This window comes from Rhea americana, unplaced genomic scaffold, assembly GCF_003343005.1.
Source record: "Rhea americana isolate MKP2758 unplaced genomic scaffold, rheAme1 scaffold_47, whole genome shotgun sequence".
NCBI classification, from domain to species: domain Eukaryota; kingdom Metazoa; phylum Chordata; class Aves; order Rheiformes; family Rheidae; genus Rhea; species Rhea americana.
Genome location: NW_028186612.1, coordinates 1,381,538 through 1,406,297, shown reverse-complemented (window position 1 = coordinate 1,406,297; position 24,760 = coordinate 1,381,538). Strand labels below are relative to the sequence as shown.

General features: G+C 42.4%; 2 protein-coding genes across 13 annotated transcripts in view; one reads left to right on the top strand and one right to left on the bottom strand.

The window, feature by feature from the left end:
• KMT2C (lysine methyltransferase 2C) overlaps positions 1–19,748 on the bottom strand; it is a 202,542-nt gene extending 182,794 nt beyond the window's left edge. For 11 of the 12 annotated variants that reach the window (XM_085316438.1, XM_085316434.1, XM_085316435.1 and 8 more), the window contains exon 1: positions 19,412–19,600. In XM_085316438.1, coding sequence (XP_085172564.1) covers positions 19,412–19,587 — 176 coding nt within the window. In that variant the 5' untranslated portion in view covers positions 19,588–19,600. Of the gene's footprint in view, positions 1–19,411; positions 19,601–19,699 lie in introns of those variants that run through there. The other variant, XM_085316432.1, reaches the window with a different exon arrangement.
• Positions 19,102–24,760, top strand: part of LOC146589279 (uncharacterized) — a 40,921-nt gene continuing 35,262 nt past the window's right edge. Inside the window, exons 1-2 of the mRNA XM_085316446.1 lie at positions 19,102–19,219; positions 19,593–19,758. Of these exons, the coding sequence (XP_085172572.1) occupies positions 19,614–19,758 (145 nt within the window). The 5' untranslated portion in view covers positions 19,102–19,219; positions 19,593–19,613. The remainder of the gene's footprint in view (positions 19,220–19,592; positions 19,759–24,760) is intronic.

Below are 24,760 nucleotides of genomic sequence, written 5' to 3'. Positions count from 1 at the left end.
CAGCATGAGGGCCGGCACGGCCCGCGGCCGCTCCCGCGCCGGCGGCGCGCAGCCGGCCGCCTCCGCAGCGGCACAGCAGCCAGCTCTGCCCCACTCACTTCGCCTTCCCTTCTCCTCCTCCCCGCCCCCGACCACTCTCCCTTCCCATTTAACAAAGCGGCACAACTGAAAAAGTTATAAAACGTTTCGCTAGGCTCTTGCTCCTTCACTAGCGGATATGTCCTCGGTTGTTCAGGGCTGTTCTAGGCTAAAGAGGATGGTAAACAGCGACGGAGTTGGGAATTGGCTTTGTTTTCTTTTTAGTATTTTTTAAAGACAGCTATGTATTTCTGCAAAACCAATTTGCAGCAGGCTAGCTAAGAAAACAGGCTTGACAAATGTCCATCTAGAAAAAGCTCTTTCCTAATCCTTCAGTAGCCCTTGCCATTTTTTTTCTTCCACAGGCACTAGAGAGAAAAACAGATCAAGAAAACATTATGCAACTTTCATTTCACTTGTATTGATATATACTTGTAAACGAGCCTTCCAATTTTAGTACTAAAGCAATTACCTTTGTTCAACTTTTCTTCACAAAAAAACCTTACATTGTTGTGTAATGTTTCTGTTGATCTAACTAGCTTTCTTAAAATTTGTTTTGATATTGGAGATCTGCAAAAGAGATTAACATGATGACAACAGTACTCTGACTTACCTGACAAATGAGAAGAGGACTATGAATTCCTTCCTAATACGAAATTTTTAGATTGAATTCTCAGTTACAATGAGCTGCAATCGGACGTATTGAAATCATGCAGCCTTCTGTTGCGGACAAGCAAAGTAGGTTCAATATTCCCTTATTGGTGTTGTTTAACTTGTGAGGAATTATCAATAAATGCACTTAACAACTAGTAGAGACCATTTCAGCTCTAAAACTGAACAAAACAAGCCCCCAAACCCCGCACGGATTCCCACTCTGTGACCTACCAAGCTACAGGAATGGGACCAATACTGCCTCTCACTACCCTTTTAATTGAAAAACACAGACGGTGCTCAGCCTACAAGCAAGTTGGTTTTCAGTCCAATTCTCAAAGAAATTAACGTAAAAATTAAAGCATTCACATGAAAAAAATCCCAACTCTATATGGGTTTACTCTAAGATATGTAGCTATCGTGTAAGAGTCATCGTGCCATGTTCGTACAGGTATGGACACAAACACATTCTCGCTACAATGACCTCTCATGCTACCACTTTTCAGCACATCTCTAGTAACCACACATATTAGCACACTTAGTCTGCTGCAACGAGAAGGTTAAATATTTTAGTCTAAACCTAAGTGAAGATGGCAAATGTCAGTATTTTAGTTTGCGTTAAGGGTCAGTTATTTTGGTTCAACCAACAAGTGACTACTATTTGTGTGTTAACAATTTGCTTATTCCCTGGAGTGCTGGAAGCCCCTTAGGATTAAGCAGCACAAACCCCTCTTAGACAGATATCTTGATATAGTTCAAATGTTCTCTAATTAGTCATTTTGAGATCCGTTGATCTCAAGCTACTCTTAAATCAAAGAAGATAAGTGACAGTGGACAGAATTTGTAGACTTTCCAATTTGTATTAAATAAAATTAATTTCTGTGTCTATTTTTAACAGGTTAGGTAGAACTAAACTATCAAGCACTGAGTTTACTGTATGCTAGCTATCCCATAAAAGTTTCTTATGTAAACTTCCACTGCAACACTTCTGAAGGATCTTACTTTTGCAGAGTTATATGGACACACCATAAATTCACATTCAAAGTTGTTTGTACTTTTATACCTTAAATTAAACATGTTATACCCCTGGAAAAAGTGCATGTTTTAACATATCAGATAATGGGTTACCTGAGTAATGGGTTACCTGACAAGTTTGTTAGCACAAACAAAACAAGCTGCAATTTAATAGTAGCTGGTTAAAGTAATAATAAATTACTTTCAGTACTTTTCCCTACTATTCATGTGACCCAAGATGCAAGCTAAGATGCATGAAGTCATATTGGCTGGACTCATTCTTCCTAAGAGCTTCCAACGTAGAATTCTATTTTCACTCAGTTGAAAGATATGAGATTTAATTCTTTTAATGCAAAAGCATATTAATTGCCAAAGCAATCTCAGTTAGGAAAAAAAATGTAATATTTACTGCAACAGTCAGTTGGGGTCCAACATCTGTCATGATGACTATTACTTTGCCATAAAAACTGCCTGTGAGTTACCTCCAGTAGGATTATACAATGAGCTAGAAACAACTTGGGATAGGATTTCACTTTCAGCAGCAATTCTAATTGAAGCTGTTCCCACCCCTTGCCTCTTATTGCCAACCTCTGAGTTGTAGTGGTTGAACTGTATGTTGGCTCTCACTGTGAATGAGATCAGAGGACTGATCTGGCTGCATGGTAACCCAGCAGGAGGCAGTGGGGCAGGACACAAAGAGAAGGGAAAGAGGCTGCCTGCCCCGATTCACACATCTCCATGAATGTGTGGCACCATGATGGCAAGGCAGAAACTGTTTAAGCCAACACTTCTGCCAACAAATTCTACATGGAAAAATAGATCAGTTGTCTCTCACAAAAGAGACAATTTTTTTAAGCAAGAGAAGCTACGAATGCAGTGCTTATTCAGGTGAAAACTTACGGCTACATGCATGCTGGACTGTTTCYTTCCAAACTCAAACTGATTAACTCAAGGATTCAACTGGCTTGAGTTACTCAAGATACATTTAGAGAAGCGTGCTTCACCTGTTTGTTCTACACACAATTTAGAAATTCTAACTTTTACATAGTATTATTTTACAGCAATCAAAAGAAATTCAGACATACATATGGTCTGCATTTGAAATGTTCAAATTAAGATTTTAGATCCAATACATAAGAAGTTTCATTTGGTTACAACAGCTAAATCAGACTTTTGATATGGTACTTCATTGATTCAAAACATACAAAATGATATGAACAGGTTTTTGTGCTTCTTAACATCCTTTTCAAACATTCGCTTCTTCTTCAGAACTTCCACTGGCCTGCAGTTTTCAAGACCTTTAACAGTTATCTAATAATATCATAATAAAATCATAATAATAACTTAAGATGAAGCCCTCAGTAGCTATCTACAAAAAAGATGACGAGCAGAAAAGGAAACTCAAATATTTTTTCTTAGCTTGGCAATTCTACTAAAATGTAAAGGCAATTTACCTTCTAGCAGCCTTTTAAGCTCCCTTGTTATAAATCAACTTGAACCATCCTCTTTTGTGAATACAATTTCTCTATTCTGCTTTTCATGTCAAAGCATATATTAGAAAGTAGTGTTTAGACTTCCTTTTTAATGCATGTGAGGGTTTTTGCAGGCTCTTAGTTTCTAATCTGTGCAACAAAAGTCTCTGGAGATAAGAATCCAAACTATATTCAATTCTCTTCCCTGCTCCCTRTACCTGCAAACATGAAACAGATTAGATCTGGAATCTAAGTCAGGTCAACAGTACATTATGTAGAGCTAAGAAACACACTTTGTGTATTAACTACATATTCATGTTAACATAGTATTATAAAAGTCTTATTTAAAGCCATTACATCTGGGATTTCATACCCAGCAAGCATGCTATTAGTAAATAAAATGTGAACAGTAACATAAGTTAGGCAACTGAAACAGCTTTCTCAATATAAAGCATCATATCTGTATGAAGTTAGGGCTTTGACAGAAAAGTTTTGGCAAATATTGCTAAGAAAGCTCAAGGCATCTCTCTCTCCTGTTGTCTTTCCATCCTTTAGCAACAGGTCATCATCCCTGTGACAGAGATGGCAGAATAGGACATTCCATCACCTAGCATCACAATTAACTGTTAAATGCAATTTTGAGATAGAAACACAGAACAGCAGGCTGGAGTGCACGACACACAAGCACGCATTCCCCTTTACCTACATGACTGATACCTGCCAACAGAGCATCAGTATAAACAGCTCAAGGTAGCAATATTGTAGATCACCTCACCAAGAGTCACCAGGTTTGTCCACTACAGTATTTTTAGCAATGGAGAAGCACAGAATATCTCAGGTTAAAAAATAGTATTTCTGAGAAAATATTTGAAATAAAAAAAATACGCCTTCAAATCTCATACTCCTCTTGAAATCTCAGATTTCTTTACTCACGTCTTTACTTCCATCATCCAGAACAGACCTATTTTACCTGGCATTGAATTAGCATGGCATATGGTGCTTTCTTATATATGTTGTAGAAGACATTAGAGTCTCATGACCTGTGTCTGTTTTGCACTACTGCTAAGTACTGGTATGAGTAAACTCTGCTGCATAACTGAAATGATGTGTAATGCTGCTTACCTAGCTATGGAACTTATGTGCACCAGAAATGGAAATAAAGGGGTGAATGAATGAATTTAAAAAGACCTTAAAAAATAAGACACACAGAACAAACAGACTACAAGTTGAAAAGAAGATGGAAGAGAAGAAAAGAGGTGGGAAAATAAGCTATACCTAAACACATACGGGCTATAGAGAAATGACTCATTCCTAATAATATGAATTGTTAACTGCTAGCACAGGCAGGACAAAACTATTTTCAACAGTATCACAAAAAAACATGATGGAACTTCAGCGAGAAAACAAATTCTAACATATTTCTATAAAGTAATCAAAATAGCTCTGCCCTTTTCTAACAGGTAAACTTTCAAAAAGAAAAATTGAAATGTCAGGTGAGACCATTTCTTGTACACACTGTTTAGAGAGAGGTAATCATTTATCTAGTATATGTGGAGCCACACAGATTGATAGATAGATAGATAGATAATATATGCCTGTACACCAATGCACACCATCATGGGGAATAAACAGGAAGAATCTGAGATCTGTGTGCAGTCACAGGGCCATGATCTCATTGCAATCACAGAGACATAGTAGGGTAACTCACACGACTGGAATGCTGTCATGGACAGCTCTGTGCTTTTTAGGAAAGACAGGCCGGGAAAGCAAGGTGATGCAGTTGCTCTTTATGTGACGTTATGGAACGTATCGAGCTCTGCCTAGGGGTAGATGAAGAACGAGTCGAGAGTTTATGGGTAAGGATTAAAGGGCAGACTAACATGGGTGACATTGTTGTGAATGTTTACTACAGGCCACCTGATCAGGAAGAGGAAGTAGATGAGGCCTTCTACAGACAGCTGGAAGTAGCCTCACAATCCCAGACCCTGGCTCTCATGGGGACTTCAAGCACCTCGATATCTGCTGGAAGGACAACACAGCTAGGCACAAACAGTCCAGGAGGCTCCTGCAGAGCACTGATGGTAACTTTTTGACACATGTGGTGGAGGAGCCAATGAGGAGAGGTGTGCTGCTGGACCTTGTGCTAAGACATAAAGAAGGCCCTAGAATGAAAGGRGGGTCTGAGTCCAAAACAATTGGTTAATATTCAAGCATCACTTCCTCTAAACTCAAGAGCAGTGCGTCTCTATGAGTAAGAAGTCCAGCAAAGGTAGCAGGAGACCTACACAGGTGAGCAAGGAGCTCCTGGCAAAACTCAAACAGAAGAAGAAAGTATACAATATGTGGAAAAAGGGGCAAGCCACTTGGGAGGAATACAGGAACGTTGTCAGAGTACGCACGGATGCAACAAGGAAGGCTAAGGCCCATCTGGAATTAAATCTGACAAGGGAGGTCAAGGACAACAAGAAGGGATTCTTCAAACACATCAGTAGCAAAAGGAAGACTAGGGAAAATGKGGGCCTGCTGTTGAATGGGGTGGGTGCCCCGGTGACAAGGGATACAGAGAAGGCAGAGTTACTGAATGCCTTCTGTGCTTCAGTCTTCACTGCTAAGGGCAGCCCCCAGGAATCCCAGAGCTTGGAGACAAGGCAAAGTCTGGAGAAAGGAAGACTTTCCCTTGGTCAAGGAGAACYAGGTTAGAGATCATTTAGGCAAACTTGACACCCACAAATCCATGGGCCCTGATGCGATGCACCCATGAGTGCTGAGGGAGCTGGCAGATGTTATTGGCAGGTCACTCTCCATCATCTTTGAAAGGTCATGGAGAACTGGAGAGGTGCGTGAAGACTGGAAGAAAGTGCCACTCCACTCTTCAAAAAGGGCAAGAAGGAGGACCCAGGAAACTACAGGCCAGTCAGCCTCACCTCCATCCCTGGAAAGATGATGGAAGAGCTCATCCTAGATGCCATTTCTAAGCATATGGAGGAAAAGAAGGTGATCAGGAGTAGTCAGCATGAATTCACCAAGGGGAAATCATGCTTCACCAATCTGATAGCCTTCTCTGATGGAATGACTGGTTGAGTAGATGAGGGGAGAGCAGTGGATGTTGTCTACCCTGACTTCAGCAAGGTTTTTGACACTGCCTCCCATAACAGGAAGTTATCCTTATAGGTAAGCTCAGGAAGTGGGGTTAGATTAGATGAGTGGACAGTGAGGTGGATTGAGAACTGACTGAAAGGCAGAGCTCAGAGGGTCATCATCAATGGCGTGGAGTCTAGTTGGAGGCCTGTGGCTAGTGGCGGCCCCCAGGGCTCAGTACTAGGTCCCATCTTGTTCAACTTCTTCATCAATGACCTGGATGAGGGGACAGAGTGCATCCTCAGCAAGTTTGCCGATGATACCAACCTGGGAGGAGTGACTGATACACCTGAGGGCTGTGCTGCCATTCAGAGAGACSTGGACAGGCTGGAGAGCTTGGGCAGAGAGGAACCGCATGAGGTTCAACAAGGGCAAGTGCAGAGTCCTGCACTTAGGGAGGAATAACCAGTACAGGCTGGGGGCTGACCTGCTGGAGAGCAGCTCTGCAAAGAAGGACCTGGGAGTTCTGGTGGATGACAAGTTAACCATGAACCAGCAATAATGTGCCCTCATGGCCAAGAAGGCCGATGGTCTCCTGGGGTGCATTAGGAATAGCATTGCCAGCAGGTCGAGGGAGGTGATCCTGCCCCTCTACTGGATGAGGCCTCCAGTACCGTGTCTGAATACACATGAAAAACAGATGTTCATAGGATAGGATCATAGGATAAGTTAGGCTGGGAAGAACCTCTTAAGGTCATCTGGTCCAATCTCCTCAAAACAGGTCAAACTGAGTAACTTCCCAAAACGGCTTGCAATTATTTTTGAAAATTATTATTCTGAATTAATTGCTTACATAGCTCTGTAATTACACACAAGGCTGAAATCTGGTGGTGTTACCCTTATGTGAAATATCTTATGCTCTGAAAGAACAGACAACAGAGATGAGGGCATACAGTTTATATTCAGACAGATGGCCTAAATCACACCTAAATCCCTCAGCCTAGTGATTCCTGTTAGATGGCTCTGAAGAAACTCCTAGCTCAGGAGTCCTTACTTAGTCCTTCTGAATTGCATTTCAGAGATACCTACTTCTCTCTTTTGACTATGCATACATACTTAAGCAGAATTTAAGTTATTTGAATATACTTCCTACTATTCATTAGTAAGCTCCTTTAAGAAGAAAAATAAACATCATTATTCTTCTAAAGCTTTGAAAGAAAACAATTCAACTAGGAACTGTAACATCACAATACTGCTGGAAAAGAAATCTAGGTGGCATGACTTGGGGAGCTAGAATTCAGTCTCTGCCCTGTCCCCAAGGACCATTACTAATACTTGTTGTAGAATATACTTCTACGCCATGTGACACGGCCATACCCATGCAGCTACATATTCCCGAGGTTCAGTTTGGGCTACATCTTGAAAGAAATCCACTTCTCTGTGGTAGTCTTACTTCACTCCATAATGCCTTTCTTTGTGGGAGGAAAAAAAATTAATTTTCCTTCACCTATGCCCTACCAGGTAAACTGGTAAATTTACAACATTCAGGAACAGCTTTTAATGCTCAATAGAATGGAGACAAATAGGCAAGAATCCATGTCATTTGGGCACGCTGAAGGACAGGACTCTCTAATCAGAGGCAGAACTCCAAACTTAACACAACCTTTACAGTCTTTGGATAGAAGCCAGCTAACAAAATCTATCACAATAATTTTAAAATTCAAAACAAACAAGGAAAACAGCACAATTGGGAAGATATAGATGACTAAATGAGAGCCCAAGCTTCAACTCAATGAGTTTATTCATGTTCAATATAGTTATGACTTGACTTTTTAAAAAGCGTGATCATGTTAACTAAGTGCGGACGAGGAACTCTTGCATATCACCTTAAACCTGGGTCTAGAAAAAGCCTTTAAAATAATGTGGTAGAAGTCACATTTTTAGAAAAGGTTCTTTTTGCCCATCAACACAAAGTCAAAAGTAAGGAAAGTGAAGGAAAAAAAAAAGGAAGTATGAATTGGAAAAAGTAGACTGAAACTATTTTTCAGACAACATTTATTTACATTAATTTATCACTAAATTAAACCGCCACTGAAAGTGTCTGCTTAACAAGCCTTAAGGTGAATTCCTGCTTGTCCATGAAGTAGGTACACAATCAACAGTACCTTCACCATGCTGTTCTGCCAGGGTACCCTTATCTGGGAAGGCCACATGTAGAGTACACAAAATATTTGTATCAGTATACCAAGTTTTAGTATTTCTTCATTGCCAATAAACACATTTTAAACAGAAATTATTTTATCTCCAAGCTGTACATAGTGCCTGACAGGGCAAAGAATGCTCTCCCATTCTACTCCAAAAAGAGGCAACAGAATAGCCAGCCATAAGCCAATATTTTACTGCTGTATGAAAGACCATAGTGAAACACTTTCTTTAAACAATCTTGCATACAGATGACATATTTCTTGAGTACACCCCATCATTTTGGGGCCTACTTCTCTCCTAAAGACTATCTGGAAGATGTAAGCAGAAAAATAAATTAAAAGTTGTGCTGAATCTGTTTTTCACTTTCCTTTCTGTAAGTCTCTACCAGACTGCCTGATGCAACATTAACTATGCAAAGTACTAACCAAGAAAAATTGTATGTCAGAAAACAGGACTAGCACTGAAAGCTAGTACTTTTCAGAGACTCATGGCTTGTATATCCCATCTCCTCTGCTCCCTATAGAGCAATTCTGCTGTGAGTTGCTCTTACTAAACTTATATCCTATACACTAGAGAACATCAACTATGGCACAGTGTTTGCCTAGAAGGCTCAAAGTAAAACTGAGAATTGCATCAGGTTCATTCCAGTCCTCCTAAAACATCCTGGTTATAGTTATACTAAAACAAAACATGGTTGGTGATGTTCTCTGGCCTTGAGGCCACTGGCACAGCACAGCCTACATCCATGCTATCGAATTCTCAAACTCCAAAACATAACAGTCACATGTTAACTGCCTATTGGAAAAGGTATGTGATCCTGGATGAACCCTGAGAATTTTCTGAAGAGTACTGACAGGCCCAGATCAAAACTGTACCAGCAACCTCTCCAACAATCTTACAGTGGATACGACAGTGTTCTGGCAACTCAGAACGTTCCCTAGCATTATTTATGAGCACCGCTGCAGCCACTGGGAAGAAGCAGAGTGCTTCAGGTCCCAGCACAGTATACTATTGCCAGGAACAACCACTCAACTAATCAGCACAAAACACAMAAAAAAAAAAGATTAGCCAGATTTAGCAATCACAAGATTTAAATAAACTTAAATTATTCTTCTGCTTTTATATGAATTTTATTTTGAAGTTCCCTTTTGCAGACTAGTCTTCACAATGACAAGCGTCCAGCCTGTTTCTAAGGGAAGTTCTGATCTCATGCAGTTCTGAAAGTTCAGGAGGCCAGGTAAGAAAAAAAAAATACACAACAAAAAAACCCAAATGCATTCAACAGTCATGTGCTTTTTCTACAAGAAGGAAAAAAAGGAGGAGGAAAACAGTGGGAGCAGAAACCAAAAACATAAATGAGAGGGAATAGGAACAGGTTATTAAGGAACTGAAAAGGCTAGGAGAGAAACTGTTCCACTGACCAAATGAGGTGAAGATAGGTAAGCCTTTTTAAGCAACAGAAGCTTTCAAAGTGTGTAATCTTGAGGGTAATAGGAGTCCTTAATCAATCAGATATCTAATGGAAAACAAAAGAACGAACAGCAAGCAACATTGTTGTGATAAATGTTGAAGACAATGTCAGGATGTCAGGAGAGCAGTTAATTCACATTTGCTGTTTGGGAGGGTTTCAGTTTAAAATCTAAATATGTATAGCAATTTGGCTGAAGGTGGTAACAAGAAACATTCACTATCCCAAAGTAAAAGAAAAATGAAAGCCACGGAAAAAGGAGAACAAATCTTTATCTTCATTTAACTACAATAAGAAAAGCAAATTTCAACAAACTCTTTGAACTTGTTGCTAGAATCTCTCRAGAATATAATTTGAAGGAGGGCTGGCAGTTATTACTTTAGAACACACACAATGGCAAACTATTCCAGCCCAGAGGAAAGATAGGAAACATAGTAAGAACAATATGGGCTGCATCAAAAGTAGCAAGTAATAAGGCTCTGAAAGTAAAAGGAATCATGTTAGAAATGGAAACAACAGCATTTAATGAGGATAAAGGAATAGTATAAACAGTCAAGGATAAAAATCGGAAGAGATGAAAGCACAGCATGCATTATTACCATTACACATTATTACCAAAGTGTCAAAAATATTTTAGAAGTAAAAATAAAGACAAAAAAAAGTCAGGTAGAAGAAGAACAAATGGATAATAACACAGAATCAAAGGCTGTTCTCTGTCCTTCAGCCTTCATAAAACAGATGAATTACAACCAAATACTATTTTTTTTAATTAGGCTAAATAGTCAAGTCAATAGAACTGGATGAAATTCACACTGTACTTAAGAAAAACAGAAGTGATCTCTAAACCATCAGCAATCATCTTTGACAATACAGTCCTGGTGAAGCTGCCTTAAGACACGCGGGCAACGATAAACAAGTAGCATTCAAAGGGCATTTGCTTGCAAATTATTTTCTGTCAGAGGGGGAGAACCTTTCAAGGAAGGTCCTTCCTTCAGGTCACACAAGAAGGAGGGTTATAAACACTTTTAGAGGACAAAATCATAATTAAAATAATTTTGATAAATGGAAAAGTGGTCCAAATTAACAGAATGAAATTTGATACAGACTAGTAAACTTTGTAAAGATACACTAGGTAAGTCAACAGCATGAAGCTGTTATCAACAAAGGCAAATCTTATTCTAGAATATATTAAGAGCAGTAAAGTTTGCTCAGTGCAGAACAAAGGAGACAATACAATCTCCCAATGAATAAAAGTTTGTTATAACAAAGTGGACAATTGTTCTCCACAACAACTGCGCAGTGACTTAACTGTCAGTATACAAGGCAAAACTGGCTTAATCAGCAGCAAAGAATATTATTTTATATTTTAGAAAAATGGTTACTGAAACTGATTACCTAGGAATTGCATTCACTGAATACGTTAAAGAAAAGTTGGAGAAATGTTTGTCAGAAATAGCACAGAAGAAAAGACTGAGCAAGATGATCCTTAAATCATCTGCAGCTTTACAGTTCTATTTGTTTACGACAGTCTCACAGGCTTAAATATTCACTTTATTAAAAACCAATGAATTGTGCTTCTGAACTCCACACTGCAGAAACAAAATTCTATGTAATTCCCATTTCAAATCTATGAAATGGCTTACTAACTAATAATCCCCCCCCCAGTGTTAGATATGACATAACTCCTCCCTTTATTGAGAACACTGTGAAGCTATCTTACCACATTTTGGTAAGAAAATTTTAGGAACACTGTAGATGGTCGTGATTAGCAGAGAAAGACAGGAGAAAGAAGTTTATCCGAATAAGCCTGGTTCCCCCCAGCTTTGCAACATGCCTGAAGTCATTCTTGACTAGCTAAGACTTCCAGACAGTGGTTAGCTGCAGAGACTCCACATTTGGACCACATCTGCACTACCAAAACTCGTGTTATTTTATTGTGCCATGCAAGTGGTTCAACTGCACATACTCTGAGGACTACAAAAACGTAACTGATGGAATCAAAAAATTGGTAGTTTCTTAACGTTGATTTCTTCAGCGAGCCTAATTAAAATTATTGTTGGCAAGAATTTATTGTCAGCAATGAAGCAGTAAAAGAGAAAATCCCTCGATTCTGGGGATAAATTTCTTAGTGCAATAAGGTTTCCAACAGCTTCCTCAACAATAACAATTATAATACTGATAAGTAGAGCATTTCCAATTAGTAATTATATTTATATTGGAATGGCTGCATTCCAATGCATATTTGGTGCATGTGTGACATAATAAAAACACTTCCAAATATATTAAAGGGGGGAATATTCTGAAAGGGGCTAGATAGAGTGTTATTTTATTACAATACCTGTATATTGACATATTTGTAGAATATGCCTGTAGAATACCATAAACTAGTTATTAACATAAAACATTTTACTTAGACTATTATTTCAGGATACTTCAAATATTTAATTTAAGAATAATTCAGAGGATCAAAGTTAGAACCCAAGTTCCTTATTTAATCAATGCAGACAGGTAGGCATGCTTGGTGCAGGAGTAAGTTAGATCAGAACAAGTCACTTGCCTAAATGCTGTGACGAATCCTCTTTTTTTTTTTTTTTTTTTTTTACCAACCTACTAGAATATATAACATGGCTACAGGTTAGAGAAATCTCCCACAAACTCCTGTAAGAACTCTTATTATATAAAAATCACATGAATTCAAAAAAAATAAAACCCCCCAAAACAAACCCACCCTCAAATTTCACATAACCAGTGCTATAGCTTCACAGATACTTTAAGCTGGCAGTACTACCAAACGAAGTAGCTCTGCCTCTCTGCACCCTGGCTGCTCGCTCTGGCCTCCTCCCTTATGCTATCACAAACACGTTTCTTTGCCAGGTTAGTTTTAACCCAGATCAATTTCCCAATGCAGTTCACCACATGGCTACACAAATGCCTGGGTCAGCACAAGGGAGAGAACAAACAGCTGGTAGCATAGGGTAGGCAGGGCTGCTTCTGCTTTTGCTGCCAGAACCAGCTCAAGATTTATAGTGTTTGGGGAAAATAACCACCTGATGCACTTCATATTCTCATTGCCTGTGTTTTTCAAAATAATGAATACTCTTGATTTTGAAGGGTTTTGCTACTTTTTCTTTCTTTTGAAAGAATGAAGCCACAGCTGCTATTAGAAAAACTTACTCAATGCAGTTCTTGAAGCAAGTGCCCAAACTTACTTTCATTACACCACCTGATGAACTCAGAAATGGCACAAATGGGAATGCTTAGTGTCACCTTCTAATACTGGACAGTTAAAAAATAAATAAATAAATAAAACACACAGAATGCAATACAAGTTATTTCAATAGCAAACTATTTGCTACAGTAAAAATTTGCTTAGATGTATTAATGCCTGCAACATGCAAACTGTAAGAATTAGTAATTAAATATATTAAATGCATTAAAAATAATATAATGTGATAGGAGAAAAACTGTCAATGATTTTTGGAATTGTTAGTAGCTTTATTATTTACCATTTCATAATGTTAGTATACATACGACAGTATCTCCTGAAGAGTTATATCTTATCATATAGGATTTATATATAATAATAGCAGGGTGAAATCCTTAGTGGTTGATAAGGGAATTCTATTTTGACTAGTTATACCTGATTCTCCCCTGCCCCCCAAAAACAGGTGGCACAGGTGGACCTAGAAGGAAAAAACAAACAACTCTAGCCTAAGAATGACGGAGTTTACTTAGTCTTGTCAATCCACCTTGGAAAACCATCTCTCAACTGAAAGAGGGACAAAGATTATACATGTCCATTTCCTATTACTTATCTTAAGAAAGAACAATGGTGAGAAGTTAGGAGTCTGACATGTTAACAAGAAAAGAAAAAGAATATTCACAAGCAAAGCCAAGGAAATTGAAGTATTTTATTTTTTTGAGCCGTGAAAAGCCTCTTACGTCATTGAATTAATGCCTGGTGGTAGATGGATCAGGGTGTGGAAACCAAGAGATTAGGTTCTTATTCCTACCTCTGCAAAGACACGTCTTATGACCAATGTACATAAAAGACTATCTTGTTTTTCCATTACTCTCTGATAGTTCTTTGAGCCCCTTTCACAAAAAGTGCTAGGTAAATCCAATGGATTATCAAATACAAACGAACAACCAAAACTGAAAACTGCAAGGTAAAAATATCTCCAAGCATTCTTCACTTGAAAATGTGGTCTGTTTTAATTTGTGGAAATTGTGGGCTAAGGTTAGAGCAAAATCCACTTCCAACAGTAAGCCTAAACTCACTCACCTTTAAGATGCAAATGAAGACAACACTGCATGTTAATGAACATTCATCAACTCTGACAACATTGCAAAACAATATAAAACCCAGCATGTGTAACAACTTTCATGGTTGTCCACCACACAAGCTATATGAAGAACTGAAAATCCAAAAATTAAGATAGAGACCATTTACCGGAAGCACCTAACAGAAGATTTGTGAGGAGTTTAAGCCAGGCTCCTGTGCAAGAACAACATATGACAGTGAAGGATTTGCAAAGTAATATGAATTCCTCAGGTGATGGAGGACATCACACAGCATTGGCTGCTGGAGAGAACATCCCTAAGTGCCCAAGGGACTGTGCTGCACATAGCTCAGTACTGTTCTACCACGGGCTAGCTGGGCCCTCAAAGAGCCAACATCATGTCCTATCTGCACGTGTGAAACCAATGGTGTTTGAAAGCCTACTGCAGCTGGCATTGGTCAAAGTAAGTAAAGTAATACTCAGGCAAAAAGTGAAACATAAATGATTATAAATAAGCACACAAAAAGCTTTCAACAGACAAATTTCAAGCTTTTTGAAATCATTATTTTGTGCTGCTTTAAACTACAGACATTYGCAAAAATGATTAGTAAAGTACACTGAAAGTCTAACGGATGCTGAAAATAAAATTTGAAATGAATTTACATACCAACTTGGTATCATGACCACAATAAAGGAGACTTTTGCTACTCAACTTTTTCTAAGAAGATACATCTGTTTGTGTTGCTTATAGCATTGGTAGATTAACAAAGCTCTAGTACTTAAAATAGATTACAAAAATGTTTACTGCATCTGTACAATACTATTCTAATATATTTTCACAAACAACCAGCTGTCTACTTAATGTTAATACAGTCAAAACTGAACCAAYACTTTCCTCTGCAACTTCTTTTTGACAACATTCCTGTCACTCATACCCATAACCTGGAAACTGAGGTATAATCCAAGTACAGGAGTTAAGTTTCCAGGATTTCAGGCCAAACAAGATGGTCCCTAAGTATTTCCACTTTCTTCTATACTAGATTAGCAAGATCCAGGTTCTCCTTTCTAACCATATGCCTGGAAGTTTCTTTCTTCATTATTTTTTATCTTCAGCACCGCAACTTTCTACTCCTTTTTGGCTTTGGTAAGAGCAATCACACCACCTTTTAAATTCATTTGAAAGTTGATATCACAAAAATATCTTCCTCAGTCATTGCTTTGATGACAGTTCTTTGCGTTTTTCTTTCTTCTTGTTGATCACATCAAGAATGACCTACTCATTCTCAGTTTCAAGGTGCTGCATGGCCTATCCTAGCTCTACCCCTTACACTTCTACCTCTGCTCTGTTCAGATACCCAGTCGTCAAAATGTAAAGAAGAAAATACGAGTGTTTGTCTAGCACTTCAAGCAGGAAACAAGTTATCTGTGAAAATCCTCAGGGTGACAATGTTACCCTCCTTAAACATCTCCTCCAAGTCTGATGCCTATGAATCATTCACCAACGCTGAGACAGCCAGAGTACTTGAACTTCTGCATGTTCTTCTGCTCACAGCATTCTCACTGCTCTCTTGTGCTTTCTCAAGATATTCTTATATTTACACGCAGTCCTATCTATACATTTAGATTATGAAGCTGTTTGTGCAGAAGCAATGTTTGCTTATGCATTTGTACTGTATGCAGTGTAATGGTTCCCTGGCCTCTAGGCACAATTATAATACAAATAATAAAAATGAACTGTTCACTTAAGATTATGTCTCCTGACAATGCTATTCATAGAGCTTTACACTTAGTTATGCCTTTCCTTCAAATAATAATAAAAAGTTGTTCTCACATAATTCTCTACAAGCAGTAACTCTCCAGGTACTGACACCACAAATGATTCTCTACCTCAGTGTTTAAGCTGATTCACAGTTCACCACCTAAAGATAACCTTAACTGGTTCTTATACGTGTCTGTTTGCAGACCCACTGCAATTTTTAGTAATTTATTAAAAACAGGCAAAATACAGGATAATAGAGACTTTAACTGAACTGTCATACTGGAAAATTATTTGCTCCCTTAGGATTGGTCTACTTTTGTGAAGAGTTGAGAATCCTTGGCATCTCAAAGAAGCACATTCAAGGCAGTTCTCCATCCGTCTGCTTAAACTCATCAAATTCTTAAATATATGGCCTTCAAGAAGGTAAAATACCAACCTACGGCATTTTCAAATACTATACTGTTCTTTAATGGAGGCATCTACTGGTCAGGAATTATTTTAYTTTGGCTATGTTGTTTTAATGCAGGCCTCTTAGTTTTATCATTACTTAGGCTGCATGTACACCAAACAGTCAATGGAACATTTCCTATAATGGGATAAAGCAGTTGAACAATTTGAATGGCTAATAGTGATTTAGACATGTGATTACAGTACAGAAAATGGTCTGACATATGCTCTTTTATCTGGTTTATATGAGGCACATTAATCCAATTGGAAAGTGCAGAAGTGAAAAGGAAGACATATCCAAGAGTTATATGAAAACAAAAGAAATTATTTTTACTTATTTTTGCCTCTTAGCTAATTGTAATCAGTATTGTGTAAATAGTAAAACTTAGAAAATAAAACCATTATTTCCAAAAACAGATGMAACTAAAAAAGTCCAGTCTTCATTTACTCTATGAAAAACTTRGAAAATCACTACTGCTGATACAAACCTAGCTTTAAAAGTTTATGACTTACTGTATGTAATTATAACATCTTTACCAATATTACTGGTTTTCCATAAAGATACAGAAGGATATCAGCCATGATTAGGTTGTAGTCCCACACCAGAGAACAGTAATGTGAAGAAAAAGAGTATTTAGTCATTTTCATTTTTGTCTCAGCTAATTTCATTTCTGGCTCTTATGCAAATGTTTATATTCATGTCAAGATTAGTAAATATTTTTACTAGAAAATATTTATTTCCTGCTAATAGTAGTTGACAATATTCCCACAACACCACAAATATAACTGAGAAAGGAATTACCTCTGTAACACCCATTTTTCATCAAGCATATAAACAACCTCAAGTTGGCATAAAAGAAATGACAGTTTTCACAAATAATAGTATTTTGAGAATCCTTACTTGAAGAGGAGCTTACTTTTTAAACTCTGTGGCTTTGGCGACAGATTGGTACATTTCAGATGTATTCATATTTTCCTTCCTAAAACTTCTTTAAAATAAAAACTCAAAGGTTTCCTATATAAAGCTTGGATTCTATATGTAGAAATAAAAGTACGTCAAACTGAAGTCGATGAACTTAAGAACTTCAATGAACATATATGTTTGCCAACTACTTTTAACTACCATTATAAGAAAATTTGCATTAAGCAAAAAYGTAGAATTTTTGAAGGGAGGAGCTGTGAATGATGCATCTCCACCAAAACCAGGGGCTAAACATTAAAATGTTTCAAGGGAAAACTTTCATCAGCAAGAATAAAAATCATCCACATATCCCTAATTAATGATAGTTTTGTCCTGGAATATTTATGCAGCATAAATATGTAAAAATAATCCGAATTATAATAGAGAAAAGTATTTTCTTTACGTGTGTTTATTTCCTGCATAGTAGAATTCCCTGCCAGTGCTTTGTCACTTTACAGTGAAACCTAGAAAATGACTGAGCCGTCTGCGGTGGGCATTTAACCAAGCACCAGCAACTCACCTGTTTAAATAGACTCAGCGGTTGTCAAACTGAAAGCGTCCCTTTAAAACAAAGGGAAACAAACTCGAAAACCTCCAGGCTTCCACCAACTCTACCACACGCAGACTTCCTATTTTGCTGAAAAATTACGGTGCGTCTTCTCAGACCGCGTTAGCCTACCTTTGTGCTGGTACTGCCTCCATAAGCTATGTCACGGCAAGACCCACCACACGCAAAACAACCCGAAGGGGGGTACAGCGCGTACAGGCGCGGCCCCTCCGCTGCTGCGGCCGTCAGGCCTTCCAACGCCGCCTAACGCGACGCCCAACTCCTGTCAGCGCTAAAACAAACAAACRCGCCGCTTCGCCCACACGGCTTAGCCTTTCGGGGCGCCGGAATCGGGCTCGGGCGCTACCTCGCTCCTGGTGCCCGCGCTGCCCGAACTTCGCCGTGCCCACTGCCACAGGCTCCGCGCTTGACCTCCCTTCCCCCACTCCCCGCCGCTTACTGCCTGCGCGGCGGCCGCCCGGCCAAGAGGCGAGCGCGAGGCGCCGGCGCTCCCCGCGCGGCCGTTGGCGAGCCCGCGCGGCCGTTGCGACCGTTGGGGGCCGTTGGGGCTAACGAACGCCGGCGCTCGCGCCCTCCTTCCCCCCCGCCGCGCGCGCCGCGCCCGCCCCTCGCCGCCGGCCTGCGGGGCACTGCCCGGGCTGTGCCCGGCCTGGCTGCGGCGAAGGGAAATCCGCCAGGGCGGAGGAAGGGGAGGAGGAGGCAGCCCCCCGCCCCGGTGTTTGTTGTGCTTCGCCGCTGGGCAGCCTCCCCGTCCCAGCCGCGCGGCCGCCGCGTCCCTCCGCGAGAGGCGGTTGACAGCTCCCCTCAGCGCCGTCAGCCGCTCTCCGCCTCCGAGCTCACGGCGAGCGAGGCGGTGGCGGAGAAACTCCTGCCCAAACTTTGTGTGTGCGCGTCCGCACCCGTGTGTGCTGGGGGGAGGGGGGAGTGTTTTCATAGCCATCCACTTAGGGCAAGAACCATCGTTTTCTTTCTCTTTCTTAAAAAATAAATGAGGGGGGGGGAACAGCGACGAACTACCACTGAGTAAAGAATATCCAGGCGACGCTGAAGGCAACCGAGCGTCCTGGAGGAGAAGAGAGCCAAAAAGGAGAAGGGGGAAGGTGCAGAGGAAGGGAGGGGGGAGGAGGAAGAGAGGGGAGAAGAGCCAAAGAGAAAGTCCAAAGAAAGAGGAAAAGAAAAGGAACGGGGACGGCGAAAGAAAAGTGGAAAGGGAAAACAGGCGGAGGAAGACAAAGGTGAAAAAGGAGGAGGAGGAGGGGAAAGTGCAAAGGGGAGAGGAGGAGAAGAAAGAAGGCCCCTTTCTCAAAATGGCATTAGGCAGCGGGGAGGGGGGCGACGAGCAGCCAGCCGGCGCTGACAGCTCTGCCTGCGCCTGGCTGCCTGCCCCCTGCCCCTCTCTGCCTCGCACACACCAGCGCTGAACTTACTTCTTTCTGGCTCTCTGGAAAGGGGAAGCGCCATCTTTGCGAGGCCGGCCCCTAGGTCTTTTGTCTGTGGCTGCTGCTGCTGCTGCTGCTGGGGGGGGAGCTCCAGGCTCGGGGGGCTGCTGCTGCTGAGGCGGCTCCGCCACCGCCACCACCAGACTCTTGTCCTCCGTTGACATCCTAGTCAGCAGGACGAGAGAGACACATGGATGATGATGATGAGGATGAAGATGAGGATGGTGATGGGGATCCCGATGCTCCTCCTGCTCCCGCGGCTCCTCGCCTCCTCACCTCCGCCTCCTCCACCTCCGCCGCGCATCGCTGGCCTCAGCCGCCGCCGACCAGCACAGGTAGGAGCGGGAGCGGCATGGGGAGGGCGGCGGGAGGCGCGCGGCGGTGGGGGCAGAGGAGCGCGAGCGCGGCGGCACGCCGGGTCTCACACACAATAACCCCCCCGCCGGCTCGGCGGGCTCCGCCGGCGCTGGGCGAGGTGAGCGGAGCGGAGCGGAGCGGAGCGGGCGCGGGCGAGCGCGAGGCGGGCCGATCCCGCCGCGGGGCGCCCCCCCTCTCAGAGGCCCCGGGAGCTGGCGGCGGCTCCGGCTGCTGCGCTGCCCGGCTGCGGCGGCGGCCGCCGCTTCATTGTACACTGGCCCTGCGCCCTCCCCCCGCGCCGAGCCCCCGGGGGCGGAGGAGGAGCAGGCGGCGGAGGCGGCGGGGGCCGCGGCGCGGCGCAGGAAGTTTTGACAGCTCCAGCTGTTGTGTGTGCCGAGGGCTGCGTCCGGCCGGGCTCCGCGTCCCCTTCCCAGCCGGGCCGGAGCAGGAAGTTTAACTTTGGGGAAAGAAGGAGGAGGAAAGGGGGGGGGGAACGGGGGGGGAGGGGGAGGAGGAGGGAGCCGGCGGRGGGGGAGGAGAGAGCGGCCGCCCCTGGGGCCCGCGGGCGGGGAGGGGATGGCGGCGCTGCCCCGCCGCGCCACCTCCCCCCCCGCCCCCGCCGCCGCCAGTGCGACACCCGGGCGCGGAGCCCTCCCCCGCGCCGGGCCCCACACTGCGCCTGCCCGCGCCGCGCCGTGCCGCGCCGTGCCGCGCCGCGCCGCGCAGACACCCTCCGCGCCGCCGCCGCCACTGACCTCGCGGGCTCGCTGCCGCGGCGGGCTGCGCCCAGAGCGCGGAGCCGCAGACGGGCCGGGCCGGGCCGGGGTGAGCCTGGCCGGCGCGGCTCGGCTTGGCTCGGCTCCGAGCCCGCACAGCGCGGGCCGCGCCCCCGGACTTTCCCCCCGGGGCCCGGGCGGGCGCCGCGCAGCGCCGCGCCGCGGGCGGCGGGCGGAGGCGGGAGCCCCGCGGCGGGGGCCGCGCGTGTGGCGCATGCGGTGCGCGCGCGGCGCGAAGGCGCGGTGCGGCGCGGTGCGGCGGGGCTGGCGCTGCGCCCTTTCCGCGACCTAAAAAAAAAGCGGAGCGTAACCGGACCGTGGCCCGGCTCTTCCTCCCGGGAGCTCTTGTCGCCTTCGGAAATGCCGCGCTGCGCATGGCGTGCTGCGGCCAACGCGGCCTGTGCCTGGACGGTTTTCCTGGGAGCCATTTCGTGACGGAAGAGTCGCCGTTGGTTCACTCTCTAGCTTTGTGGGAAGTTRAATTAGGTATTTGTGACATTAATAACAAGGACTGCTACCAGTCTAACTATGGAAACACGGGTAATGCATGCAACTCATCTGTCTACACACATAGATACATACATGTATRTTTACACACACACATATATATGTATGTATAAAGATATCTCTTTTACCCAGCCATGCAAAGACAACAGGAACCAGCTGGGTTGCTGGTGTGACTTGCTTGGCCCCATRATTGCCAACGTACTAATTTCTGCCAAATTGAAAAAATAGCTCTGCTAAATGTTTGCATTACGGAGTCTCCAAATGACTGAAAAGGTGCACTGCTTATACCGCCCTTCAGATGCGGGGACCTCTCTGTTTATGCATAGTCTAACACGAAGAAAGTACCTTGAATTTTGTTAGCTCGGGCAAGTTAGCGTAATTGAACTGAAAGCGTTTAGCACTGTACAGGCTCAGGCTTGAGAGAAAAGGRGCAGAGGGTGGGCAGAGGAGGGGGGAGTGAAAGGCCGTAGCCCCTGCACACGAGGAGCACTGGTGTGGCTTTCTCTGGGGCTGCCAGGTTGCCATCTGGTCTGTTAAAAAAAAATGGCCATCTCCTGAAATAATGACTGTGCATGTGCAGATCTGCTGCGCATGCGCAAGGGCTGGGATGAGCCTGGGATGTGTCAGAGCCACTGTGCATGTGCAAATCAATCCGAGCTTAGACACGTGAGAGTGCTGTGGGCTTGAATCAGCTGTGTGTGGAATAACTCTGTCGCACCCCACAGCAGAAATAGTGAAATCACTAGATTCGCTTGTCCACACATGGTTCATCCAATCCTCCTATGTAAACATCGTTTAATACTTTTCAATTAACTATAGGTAGCTGAGCTTTGGGCTTTGTCTTTTGTGCAAAAGGAGGCGTGTGTTTAACTATATGTTTCACATTTTTCTTGGTTGTTTTTCTATACTGACACAGTTATCACAACATAGAATCCTAGTGGAAGCAGGACAAAATTAGTTTTAGTGTAGCAAGGTCAGGGAGAATAGGTTGTTCAGGGACTTACGCTCATTAGTTATAACTGTAGTTAATGTGCATTACCTCTAGCTGCACRTCCGAACAAAGCTAGGCAGGTCCAGTCTGTCAACTGCTGCTGCCATTGCTGTGGCAATCAAAGGTGTGAAGAAGTATGTAGGACCGTAATACACTTGTGAACAGCAGCCCGAAGTGGAGATGCAATTGTAGGAAACTGTTTTTGCGGGCATTATTTGTATAACTCAATGAAGGCAGGGGGACAAGCTAGGAGAAGTTGTACCACCAAGCATAAATCCAGTGTGGGAGTGCCTTGCAGGTGCAGGATGCTTGAACAGCTCTGCCAGGAAAACATTTATGTTTATATCTGGCCAAAGGTACTCATCTAACATGAATTGTCTCAGTCTGAAAAACACACGTTTTTGTAGCAAAAACATAATATTAGAGGAACAGGTCCTGTAAATATGTTGTACCTCCAAAACAGTTATGTAACAGAAATGCTAAGAAATAAGGTGATTCCAGGTTCTATCTGGAATAGAATCCAGATAGTTTCTCTTTCTGATGATAGTTCATAACCCTGCCAATTTAATGATCGTTCACTCCTCTATATAAAATAAATAAAAAGCTTAGGCTTTGTTCTCTTTGAACATATTTCTGCATTGCAGAAAAGATCAAGTTATCACAAAGACATCATATAACAAAAGATGTTTGCAGTGTGCTAACTTTTTAAATGTTTAATGCATTAAAACACTTCGTCTTTAACCAGTGCTAAATTGCACTGTATGCTGTAGTCAACACCTGCTCACTTCAATCTGCTGCTCTGAAAACTGGGGGAAGAGTCCGGTGCTAGGCACATCCCATTTAACTATCCCTGCTGCAAGAGCRACAAACTGCAGGAAAAAGGTGCAGTGTGGAGCTGGGGGTCCGCACCACATSAGGTGCCCGCTGTACTCTGCTGCATGGGCGTTAGTATTCCCCTAAGTAGTTCAGAAATAGCTGAGTAACTTTTTTTTCTTTCTGCATTAAGAAAACCCAAGATAATTTTAAAGAATTATAGACAAGGCCTAAATCAAGGGGCAAAATCAGGATTACGTCATACAAATAGGTGACTCTCAGTTTTTTTGTACTAAACTTGTCTGGACTAAAAAAAAAAGCGTATGTTAATTGTCGTATGCTAACGAAATTAGAAAACTAACAAATACRTCTAGTTTTAAACTTGAAATGTTTTTTTCTCCTTTTCATCAGTTTTGCTTGCTTGTCATCTTGTAGTTCTGTCTTTCTTTAGGCARCAGCACAGCCTGGATGTTGGGTACGACATACCCTTGAGCAGGGGTGACTTTTCAGTAGTTTGACGAGATGCTGGTTGCTGGGGCTAACCCTCGCTTCTTGTGCGGAGCAGCATTCCCAGCCAGCTAGAGAATTTCAGGCACCGGGTGCTCCGGAGTTATGGACACACAGTGTAAACTCAGTGTGGCTGCTCTTTTTGGAGGTAGTATGGTTCATGGTCTTTGAGGAAAAAAGTTTTTAAAAGTTAACTTCAAAGTTTCAGTTCTTGTTTTTCTCACCTGCTTTCCACCACGAAATATCATGGCTTGTGTTCTGCAGCAGCTGTCCCCACACAAACTGATTTAGAATATGGGTATGAGCATGGGCTAATAGAGTCATGTTGAAGTCTAGGCTCTCCATCCCCAGCCTGCTTAAACTTGATTAGTTTAATGCGTGTTAAAGGCAGCCTTGCCTACACTGTGATGTATGTGCTAACATCACACCTTTACACCTTCGTCTCGCCAAAGCCTAAGGCCTTTTCATCATATTAAGCTACTTTGACTGGGCTAATGTGACTGAGAAACACACCTTTTTATCCATTAAGACAGGGCCAAAAATGTTAAGTGCTCAAGATGCAAACCCCTAGGGCTTGTCTATATATCGAGTTATTACATGCGGAGGCTTTTATCTTCATAAGAAAATGTTCTTTTTGTGCAAGCCAAAGTGTGAATTTAAAGCTAGTGGTTATACTATAACCCTCATGTAGACTCATTCATTCTGGCATCATCTGGCTTTTTTCAGATTAACTYTAACTTCTTTCCAAGTAATTTAAATGAAATCAAAAACATACTCATATCAGAATAAATTCATCCACATGAGGAATTAGGCTTGCCTGACCTGTATAACTGTGGCAGTAGTATTAATAATACTTTCCTGTGTGGAAAAGTTTGATCRATTAGGAATATTAATTTTGCACATTTGCACTTAATAAAAGCATTGCTTGCTTACATTGGAATCTTACTATTTTAAGAAGTGTTAGCTGATTCAATATACTGAAATCCAGTAAAAGTGTTATTCCGTACAAAGGCCGTGATCCTGGAGAAGCTGAAGTGGGCAGATGAGTAACTAAACACATAAATAGTTTTACTGAAGACAGTTACCTACCTGACTAGAGTTTATTCTGCGTTTAAGCATCTGCAGGAATGCTTAAAACCTTCCAAAACTAGCATTTTATATAATCTTTTCTTACAAAGAACAATGGACTGCGTGTACTGTGTTATGTTGCTTATTGTTAGCATCTATATGAGGTTACATAAAGCATCCATAAAGTTACTTACGAACTCCATTCTGTTCCATTCTTTGTGACTTGCCTAATTTGTGGCACTTCGTGTCTTGTTTACAACTTTATGAAACTGATTTCATAATCGTTAATGTTCTGAATTTTAGTTTTGACATATTTGT